At 34.4% G+C, this 11,453-nt stretch overlaps 1 protein-coding gene across 1 annotated transcript; it reads right to left on the reverse strand.

Moving 5' to 3' along the window:
* Positions 1 to 599: 599 nt before the first annotated feature.
* Positions 600 to 9,847, reverse strand: LOC132036154 (hydroxyproline O-galactosyltransferase HPGT3-like). Its single transcript, XM_059426409.1, has 12 exons — positions 9,461 to 9,847; positions 9,299 to 9,362; positions 8,062 to 8,111; positions 7,765 to 7,955; positions 5,636 to 5,696; positions 5,466 to 5,538; positions 5,088 to 5,211; positions 4,910 to 4,997; positions 4,771 to 4,821; positions 4,001 to 4,072; positions 1,388 to 1,500; positions 600 to 1,032 (listed from the first exon to the last, which is right to left on the reverse strand). Exons 1-12 carry the CDS (start codon positions 9,595 to 9,597, stop codon positions 1,010 to 1,012), a joined length of 1,047 nt encoding a protein of 348 aa, XP_059282392.1. The 5' UTR covers positions 9,598 to 9,847; the 3' UTR covers positions 600 to 1,009.
* Positions 9,848 to 11,453: the final 1,606 nt, after the last annotated feature.

Here is an 11,453-nt window from a genome sequence, read left to right on the forward strand (position 1 = left end):
CAAGAATATCACATAATTCTTTAGCAAACAATGGTGCAGAGTTGCTTCATCCCCAAAGCATTCAATATTTCTTTTGCCCATTATTCTCAACCTGTTTCTTTTTGTTTTTCCTTGTTGACTGGGGAGGAATTCGAGGTAGGTAAAAATGGAAAGAAACGATCAACGAATAGAAAAATAACAGATTCCTCTTCTTAGAGTCCATTACTGTTATATTTTCGCACAAGTTTAACTGCAAATTTGTCAGCTGCGGTTTGCTTTCCGTTGTGGTAGAAAGACCAAAACTTTTGAGAGGTGTCACTTCCATTGCCTCTATCAACGGCTCTAACTACTAACGTATCAGTCATCGGATGTAAACTTTTAAAGCTGAATTTGGAAGAAAAAGCTTTTGCTGACAAGTGACAGACCCATCGATGGCAAAATAAGCTTAGTCAAATCCTGTCTTAACATATCTTGAGTTTAGAGGAGCTGTGATGTAGCTTACATTCAACTTCAGATTATGGCGGTTTCCTCCTTCCTCTTTGTTGCTGCTTTTATCGATAGGAAATGGGGCTTAACAGGTATCTTGATCTTCAAATTGTATAAGTGAGAATCAAAAGAAATCACATGTAACATTTTTAAATCACATAACATCCAATTTATGTTAGTACTGACTACTGACGGTGACCTGTCCCTCTTCCCTGATCAATAGTATATAAGAATATGATCATGGCAAGGACAAAATCATGTTCCGCTGATTTAATCAGTTCGTCAAAGCTCTATCCACAAATATCTCCATCTTTAATCAACTAAAGTTCTCCGAGTTTACGTTCTCTAGTCCAATAGTAGTGTACATATCATATAAAAGAATTTTGCCCACTCCACATATATAATAGCCGATTTACGTCAGCAAGAATGTCAATGGTACCTGAGGCAGAAACAGGATGTTTCCATTTCGAGTTATGGGATGCTCCAATACAAACGAATGGAAAAGCTGTCACAGCAAGATGAAATGGAGTGACATCATTCCTGTTCATGCCAATGAGCACACCTTGTCTGGAAAACAGAGTTCTGAGATGTTAACACATTGAATACAAAGGCCAACGTTCAATAACATAAATAATTCGACTTAGAAAGAGAACAATACATATACAAAAGAGAAGGGGAAAGAAATGATTTCGGTCTCAATCCTTTCTTCTCATAGGATCCTTTTACTATCCCTATACATAGAACTAGTCATTGTTGAGGCTCCTCACTTTCTGCTTTCGTGATTTTTTTCTCCCTCAATTGTATCTAGGGTTTCATGCACACTCAGTCAACAAAAACATACATCAAGAATACTCTAGAAGGATCACAAGCCAAAAGACTTAAACCCGGTTGATACCAGCACAAATAAGACTTAACTGTTTACCTTGGCCGGAGGTGCTACAACATAGGCGGCTGTCATCTGTGTAAGTTGTCTGAAGACCCATCATCCATGATCCAATTGATATATCCTCATGTGCATAACTCTTCAATGAAGCACTGCATAACAGAAACAATGGAACACTTAAAAACAACTACAAGACACTAGAACCAGAAGTGTCAGTTTTCTTCGACGCAACACATCAAATAAGAGGAAGAACAACTCAGCCAAGAATTTCTATATAGGGGAGTGAGATCAGATGCTCTTAGGTAATTTAAAAGTCATGGCTAAGCCCTTCCACTATTTTTTGGCACCGATCAAATATTCAAAGTCTTAACTAGGCCTTGTATAATTTGAGTCCTCAAAGTCCTCTTGTAGTGTTTTCTGTTATCAATCTATAATAATGCTATTTCTTTTTTTTTTTTATAAGTATCTACAGTAATGCAATAATGATAAATTTAGTGAACCTTCAATTCCGTGAAAGTCAATTAGGTCTTTAATCTTGATTAGTCTAATCTAGGACATATCTTTCAGTTAACTCCAGCTGACCACTACTGTATTATTGGCCTTTAAAACGGGAGAAAAATGCAGTAGCTTTGAAGTTTTGGTGCCAATCTTATGTTCTTCATTGTGGCAAAAGGGTAAAAATAGTACTTCTAACTAATTATTTCTGAATATTGATAACAGAAAATGAGCTCTTCTATTTGGTCAAAGAGAGTAATTTGAGAACTCCGATATTGGACGATTGACATCTTTAGAATTGTAGGTGAACGTCTAGATTAAGTAAGGCACATGTTAAGAATTTAAGAAAAAAGAAACTCTAAGCATTTAACATTGTGTTCTGATCTGAACTTACAGGACCTCAATGTTGGAGAAAGTGTTTCTTCATTAATTGAGATTATATATTAACTTTCAAGTGAACTGAACTTTCTCCTGAAAATCAAAGATATTACTACTTTCCTCCTATTTTTAACAGTCTTTGGAATCAGGAATTAATATAAAATATTAGGATTAGGTGAAACTACATTGAGCAATAAATGGCTTAGTTAAGACAAAAGAATGAGTCAAGGAGGTACGTGATACTTTGAGAAGATAATGGTCCCTTGCTATAGTTTAACCTTTTTCTTAAATATGGAGACTGAAAAGCCTATTTAGGTCCTTTTAAAGGTGTTGTAGATAAACATAAGCTTAGTTTCCAGCAGAATGTTCCATTCTTATTTACTTATTAGTTGCCAAAACACTTATTTAAGAGAGAGAGAGAGGGAGGGAGAGAGAGAGAGAGCATTGGATAACTAAGTAGGCACCAAATTACCAATAAGTACGGAATAATGCTCTTAAATTTCTGAAAATATAGATGATGAAAGTGGTTTTTGCACACTAACATAGGACCTTAAATGCTTGCTTGTGATGGAAACTAGTATAAAGCAAAGTTACTCGGACTCTCCTAAAATGTCATTGGGTGCGTGTCGGATCCTTCAAAAGTAGTGTATTTTTGGAGGATCCGACACGGGTGCGGCAATACTTTCGAAGAGTCCGAGTAACTTAGGTATAAAGACCTGGTTGGGTATGTCTTAAATAGTTTTGGGGCACTTGGCTAAAAAGAGTATAAGGGTGTCCCTTTAGATTTTATGAATAGATTACGGCCTCCAAAAAGGTCTCTATTATCTTTTGTCCAATATCCCACCCTCAACCTAACTTCTGCAAGCAATTAGCTGCAACGTCTGGTTCACCATTCCATTATGCATACCATGGACAATCTGGATTGAGAGGAATAGGAGATGTTTTAATGGCAAAAGGAGCAACTTCAACTAGTGAAACATAGATGCATTCAAAATATGTATTACTGGAAAAATGGAAAACACTGTTTTCAATATCCAGGATATGCTAAATAGTTAAATTTTGTAGGGATTTAACGTGATCAAGTATAGCTCTTTGTATTTTGCTACAGCACCTGTTGATACTGCTTTTTAATAAAATCTTGCGTTGTAAAAGAAATAGCTGCAAAAAGTTCAAAGGGGGCTCAAGTTGGTGTTGTGGAAACTTAGAGACCACTTCACCTAAAACCACAAACTTAAACTACGGCAAGAAGAGGATGAAAACATAAAGACTCCATATACAAGATAGCAAAGTCATGGATATGCAGGTTACCCACATATTCTTTGCAAATCTCTATCAAAACTTTGTCCTAGGAAAGTGATTATTACTGATTTTTGGGTAAAAGCAAACATCCCTTTGAGCTTTTGTTAATTTTAGGAAAATTTATGTTCCATCATACATGTATCAGAATGTTATGACAAACTAATTTGTGTTGAAGGGATGCTAGACTGTTATTTCAGATCATTACTTATGGTTTAAGTTCTAGTAATTGCAAAATGAGTAAGTAAGAGGGGGGGCTAAGGTATCCTTAATAACACTGGCAAATAAAGCTAACAAAATAATGATGATAAGCGCAATGGGTTTTGCTATTGCAGGGTGGGGAGAGGAAAACCCACAGCAGACCTACCCTAATAACAAATTCAGAGAATCACATGGTAGCTGCAACTAAAACAAATTAGAGTTCAGACAAAATCAAAGAAATACATGTATGGCTAAACTTTTTTCCAAAAAACTATAGCTAACCTGTTTATGTTAATGTACTCGGCCAAATTTTTGGAAAGCACCAGAACTGAACCAGCTGCATGTCGGAAGTACCTGAAAAGAAATTCATGTCATTTTAAAGTAGAGAGGAGGAGGGACAGGTACCAAGAAATTCACCAAGGTAAATCGACGACGTGGAAAATGGAATTTTTCCCAGTTGAGAGTTTCATTTTTTGAAAGAGGAATATAAGCATTCTAATAAGCCTGCACACAACTCAAAAGCACAGCAAATGCACGACAATTAAGGAAAATGCAAATAGTAACTGAAAATAATTTAGCATGTGCCAACATTAGTGAATATTATAGTTAGCCCTATTCACTTGAGAAATTCTTTAACAAATTAATCTAATTAGATATCAGGTATAATAAATTAGGCTTTCTATGAGCAGCTCCCAGTTCTAGATCTGCTTTCTATGAGCAGCTCCCAGTTCTAGATCTGCCACTTCATAGTAAGATAAGCAGAAAGATAAAGTTTACTAAAAGAATATCCGGAACACCTTGTACATAGGCTAAATAGATACATCCATGACATTTGACAAACTAATTCAAGCAAAGTCAGTTTTCATTCTAATCAAAACATCTAACAACTAAAATTACTATGCATAATTTTAGATGCGAGAATATACACCTGTTTTATTCCCCATAACAGACTTAAAAGTCATTTGGACCCTATAAGCATAAGCTTATATAAAAGCCAAAGTACCATATAAAGCAACAAGGAGGCATCAGTTTGAGGACTCAGTAATACTTACGACTTTTCATCTCCGAATTTCCACCATTCTGGCTCGTACCATGCCCTTCCCCTGGAAAAGGGGGGAAAAGGTGAAACTTAATGCTTAATGTATTGCATACATGATATTAAGCTGAGAAAAATCTGAAAGACAATCTTACTCTTCCGAAACTACTTCTCCTGATTTCATGCATCCAATGTAAGAACTATCTTGACCACGGCGTTTTTGGAGGAGCTCAATCAACCCATCTAATAGAATATAGTTAAACAGAATTTTAAAAAAGCCCACATCGAGGGGCTTGATTAAACATAATTCTAGAGGAAGGATAAGGATTTTACCAAGGTCAACATCAATGTTGTCATCAACTTTCACATAAAACTCTGCATCCCAAGTTTGTATCGCTGAACTAAAGAAATATTTAGCTTTCTTGGGCAATTCCTCCTGAGCTTCCTCATGACTTTCCTTTTAATAATTGGAAAAATATAGGTAAGCAAAAGTAAGCTGCATACAGAACAAGTCGACATGACGCAAAAAGAATTAGGAGAATGTGTGCAGACTAAGCTCTAATGATCATTTACGCACATGACTTTTATTATTAACATGACATTTCTGCAACCAACATGTCTTTGCAGCAACTATTTGGATAGAACCCAATTCAAACTATACCACAATAAGATACAGATAGGTTAGGCAAAAATGAATATAAACAAACTTACTAGAATCAAGAAATCTTTTGTCGCTCGATTCTCCTCATTAATATTGCGGTCCAAGCTATCACCTCGGTTGGGACTGCCAACAAGTTCAAGTAATCCAGAGATGCGCAAAGCCACTAAAAGCTCAAATAAGCAGAAATGCAAATTTCCAGTTTTCAGTAGGTAGCACAAACCTCCGACCAATTACAAACCGCACGACCACTCCTCTTTCTTCAAGTTTTGACAAAGCATCAACTGTCACAGAAAAGAAAATATTAGATGTATCAAAAGCACCAGCAATAGCAGAAATTTTAAATGGAAAATATCCAGATTTGCCTTTGTACTATTCGGAATTGCTCAAATTTTCCGTCCGTTACACTTTTGGTCCATTATACCCTCGCCATTAGCAAATCGTGTTACTTTTCCCTTGTCATTAAGGGAGCCCCAGCACAAAACGGGTAGACTCCACATATCCAAATTCTTTGAGAAGAAATTTCCAAATTTACTCCTCAACATTTGACTAAGGTTTAAATGAACCTCATATTGGAGCTTATTTCCAAATTTACTCCTCAACATTTGACTAAGGTTTAAATGAACCTCATATTGGAGCTTCCTTAGAGATCAAAGGTCAAAAATGAGATTTTTCCCTAGCATTGGCCGTAATATCAGACCAAAAGTTTAACAGAGGCAAAGTTGCTCAGTTTCAGCGCTGGTACAAAGACAAATTTGCCCTTCTCCCTTTTAAAAATAAAAATCTAATCAATGTCGTGAAGGACGTGTAGCAGGAGTCAAAACTTGTACCATGAAACTTTACACCCTATCTTCAACAAAAAAATGAAGTTTTATTACTTCTAAACAAACATCAGGAAGCTCTGTGTTTGATCAATGAGTGAAAACTTCAAGAAAAGTTGAAAAGCAAATAGAACTAAATGCCAAACTGTAACTGATCCAGTAAAATCTGAAACTTGCGAGCAACCAAAGCCATCACTCCAAGATAAGTTTCCAAATTAAAAGAAAATAAACACAATCAATGATATTTTCATAATTATTACTTATTGTAGTCAGCTCTAAAGAGAATATGCACCGATTTCAGCTATTCCAAATGTTTCTAGCTCAAAATCTACTTGCGTTAGTTAGGCCAATAACTCCATCTGTCTTTAAAAGCGAAAAAACAAAAAGTGCAAAACAGTACATGGGGCTTGAAGAGAAAAGCTAGATGTGAAGCATATGCTTCTTTGAAGTGGAGCGCACAATTTACGTGAAATTAAAAGATATTGAAGATTTACAAATTTAGTACAATAACAATTAAACTTCATTTTAAGTAAAATAATTAATTTCAGCTTCCAGTATACAACAATTTCCAAGGTAAACCAACTACTCAAAGTTGAGAACCAAAGAAGTGACTTTGTGTGTAATTGTTTGAAGCGCACACTTCCCTAGAGCGGATGACTTCACCCATGAAGCGATAACCCATTATTTTGCATCTTGCCTCACTTTAAGTGACGAAGCAATAGCTTTTAATAACATTGATCTATCGTGATATCATGTCATCTACAAAGACAACTACACTTAAAAGACTTGAAATAACATTTCCATCTTCACTGGGCCACTCAAACCATCTTCCATTACTCATCAAAAGGCATTTTTGAGAGTTCTGAGCGCGTCAAACTATGCATATTTTGACCACTTAAACCATGCACAGATAGACATCAAATGGACTAATATCATTAATTTGATAAGGTGAATAATTTTATTGATGTAGCCATATTGGAAAAATATGTGCAAACAAGCCGAAAGTCAAAAAGTAGAGAACCGACAGTAAGGTTAGATCTCTACCAAACTCACTCAATCATCTATACAAGCAGGGACCTCAGGGGTGCACCGAAAAGAATCTAGAGACAAGAGGCTATTCCTCAAATGTACAAAATCATTCTTAACCCCTTAAAACGTTATCCTATTTCTCTCCTCCATTTTGATTTTAGTTAAGGGCCTACTCCTCTCGTTCCATATAACCCACATAAGAGTTAGAGGAGAAACATCCAATGTTGTGGGTCTTCTCTTCCTTCTTCAGAAACCCAGCTAAAATGGACTAATGTCAAAATAACAAGCTATGACAAAATTTGAAGGCACCATATACATCAACGAGTTTTAATCTGTTCTTTTGCTTTCGGGATGGCAGCTTCAGAGTTACGATAATCTCTAAGATTTAGCTCATCATACATCAATGATGGCATACCATTATACATATGTTTCAGAAAGAAAAAAAAAAAAAAAAAAAAAACATAATATCCATGCCCAAAGCAAAATTAATATCGAGACTGACCATTTGGCAGCCAAGACCCTCTGATCACATTTCTCCTCAATCGACCTCCAAATCCCGTATAAATTCCTATAACAGCCAGAAGTTGTTTGCCTGAAGATGAACCACTCTGTTTCAACTGATTCTTGAGGTAACCTTGACTCTTAGCCACTGTTAATTCCATTTCAACTTCAACTATTCTCCTCTCCAGATCCCTGGAAAAATATGGGATGTCTAAGTCAGCTCAAATGCAATGGTCTGCACATGCTTGTATATGCATTTAGGTTTAGACAAAAGAACAGGGGAATCTGAAAACCGTACTTGCATCCTAAAACCATTAGCTTGTCTTCCACTGTCAGCATCTTTGGTCTCTGCCATATTAATCCAATGCAATATTAAGAAGAAAGAACCAGGCAAAAAAACTAGCTAAATAAGTAATATCAGGTCTTTAAAGCTCAGATAAGTGTTGAAGCCAACACCATTAGAAAATGCTAACAACATTAGCAGTACCAAGTAAGATACTGTATAGACCTATCCGTGGCACCACTATACGTAAGCCAATGATCCAATCTTCAAGCCACTGCTTAGACCATTAGTATTTCGTGAACATGTAAGGAAAAACTTCTAACATCTAGAAAACATAACCCTTTACTGGAGTTCATCTGATAGCGCATCTGAAAGATGATGTGAAAAAGTCAAAAACAAATCGTCGCAATAATCCTATATTATATAGATCAAACGGGCTGCTACCATTAGGATCATTTCATTTTCCCATATAAGTCCCATCAATAAATAATCCATGGTGTAACCTCCAGAGCATTTCCAAATACAGTAATAATTGGGTCTTCCCTAACATTGAGACACCACAATAGCACTTCACAATATTCCAAGACTTTCCTTCCCCAAATTTCTTGGAGCACAAAGAAAATCATTCTAAGAAATTAGAAATACTCCTTATGTCCTGATCTATATAACACTTCTAGTTTATCTGATCCTATTTCCTTTTAAGTCGGTTCCAAAAAAAAAATGACCTAGTTCTAAATTTGGAAACAACTAAACTTAATCTTCCCATTTTTTCCTTAGAGACAAGCTTTTATAACCACGCAAATGTTATGACATGTGTAAGACCACAAGTTTATAAAGTCTTGTAATCACACAACTGTTATGGCATGTTTAAGACTACAAACATCGAAAGTCTCCATCTCATTCTTCTTTCTTTTTTGTTGATGAAGTAAGGTATTTCATTCACAAAACGGTATCAAGAAGATCCATAGTTACAACTTACTCTCATTTCATTCTTAAAATTCGTCCCCAATCAAACGAAGGGAGTATGTTTGGAGAGTCAAAGTGGTTAGTTTTTTTACTTCAATTTTTCAAACATTTGTTTTAACAAAAAATTGTAATTAGCAGCAAGTTTAATGTAGTTTCTAAAATGTATAACTTTATTTCAAAAATCAAGTAAAATTTATCCGATTCAGTTGAAAATCAGATGTTCTAAACTGGTAGTGTGAATCACAGAGTGTAAAATAAAACTAGTGTAGAGAAAAGAAGAAGAAACCTGCTCAGAATTCTTCTTCAAAAGACTAGCTAACAACACTCTATTCTCTGCATCTTGCCATAACCTAAATAAAACCGTAATCACAGCACATTGAAACTTTATAAAATAGTTAATCAAAGAAATAACACATTGGAGAGTGTGCACATAATTGAATAAATGTACCTGCCGGCGACATATAACCAAGCGAAGCAGGATATTAATGCCATAACTAATGAAGGTTTAGATGTTTGAATTGACTTTGATTTTGATCTCCTTTCTGATTTTGACGAAAACGACGTCGTTGGCAACATGCTCTCCATGTCTTCCCAATTGAACAAAAACTGGACAAGACAATTTAATTCAGCAAAAACGCTCAATCAAATTGAGAGCATTTGTAGATGGCAAATATTCAGGATGATTCACAGAGTAATCAGTGTCAATTACGGAGATCTCAAAGGGTAAATCGAAACTTTGATTGGTTGAAAAATGAGTTTTGGCGTTTTCTGGCACAGCGGTTGCTTCAATGGACGGGGAAGTCAAGAAAATACATGTCTTTGAGGTTCACTTAAGCCCGTCTATTTTCATATTCACATACTTTGCCCCTAGCTACATTAATTTGGTGAGCTATTTTTGTCCCACAACTTGTCTAGGAATAGCTTTAAAAAAAAACGCATGTGGGAACTTTCAAAAACAAAATAATTTCAACATTCCTTCTTATTAACATTATATTTCCTGTAATTTACATTCATATTTTGATTTTTTATAATTTAATCTATATATCATTAATATGATTTCTTCAGTAATTTAATTAATAATAATAAAAAAAAAGCAGCCCGGTCACTAAGCTCCCGCTATTTGGGGGTCCGAGAAAGTAAGTATTCAAGCCAGTTGTCTGTGCAGCTTTCGAAAGCATTTCAAGAGGTTGTGTCCACGGCTCGAACACGTGACCTCCTGCATTTTTTGTATATAAAAATGTTACTTTTCTACTTAAAAGTACTTGTTATTCTCCAAAAAAGAAATTAACGTATTTAGCTTATTATTGGTAAAAAATGAGCCCCCAAAGTTGGGGGCTTATAGCACAAGCTTTAGGTGCTTCATCCTAAAGCCGGCCTTGCAGCATAGAAAGAAATCTTCAATGAATCTGTTAAGTTTGGAGGTTTAGTTTGGAAAACCTATCTGTTAGAGTGTATAGCATTAGTTACTATTATTAATTTTAATGGAAGTTTAAAGTCCGAGAAAAGGACCAAAATCATGCATTATGTTTGGGTTTGGATCAAAATCATACATATTCTTTCACATGGAGCACTAATAGTACATTATGTTTGCATAAGTGATGCACTTTTAGTCAAACTCCCAAATATTTTTTAAAAAATTTAACGGAAAAGAATAAAAATGCCTCTGAACTTTTAGAAAAGGTATAAAAATACCCTTTATTCATCTATTTTGCTAAAACTACCCCTCAATTCAACTTTTTGGCTCATTTATTCCCCTTGACTAACGGACAACACTAATTTTTAAAATAATAAAAAAAAATTAATTGCACATGACATTTTATTACTGAAAAATTGATTTATTCTTTTAAAAAGAAATCTGAAAAATCATTATTTGTAGAATAAGGAAAAATAATTTTTCAACATCCATTTCTTTAAAAAACAAATGTAGTAAGCCTTTTATATACAAAAAAAAAAAAAAAAACAGAATTGGATTTTCATTAAAACATGTGGATTTTTTTTAAATTTGGAAAACTTTTTTTTAACGGGTGGAAACCCCCTTTTTTTTTAGAAAATTCAATTTTTAAATCTGAAAAACTGATTGTTTTTTTAAGTAAAATGTGCAAAACTAATACTCCATAATTTTCTTCTAGATTTAAAAAAAGATAGTTTTCTGGTTTTTTTTTTAAACACAGTTTTTCCATAAAAAATTTAATTTTTTCAGATTTTTATAAAAATCCAATTTTTCACATTTTGAAAAGAAAAAAAAATTAGTGTTGTCCGTTAGTCAAGGTTTTACTCGTTAAAAAAAAGTTTTCCAAATTTAAAAAAACTCCACATGTTTTAATGAAAATCTAATTTCGTTTATATATATATATATATATATATATATATATATATATATATATATATATATATATATATATATATATAAAAGGCTTACTACATTTGTTTTTTAAAGAAAC

This window comes from Lycium ferocissimum, chromosome 11, assembly GCF_029784015.1.
Source record: "Lycium ferocissimum isolate CSIRO_LF1 chromosome 11, AGI_CSIRO_Lferr_CH_V1, whole genome shotgun sequence".
In the NCBI taxonomy this organism is placed as follows: domain Eukaryota; kingdom Viridiplantae; phylum Streptophyta; class Magnoliopsida; order Solanales; family Solanaceae; genus Lycium; species Lycium ferocissimum.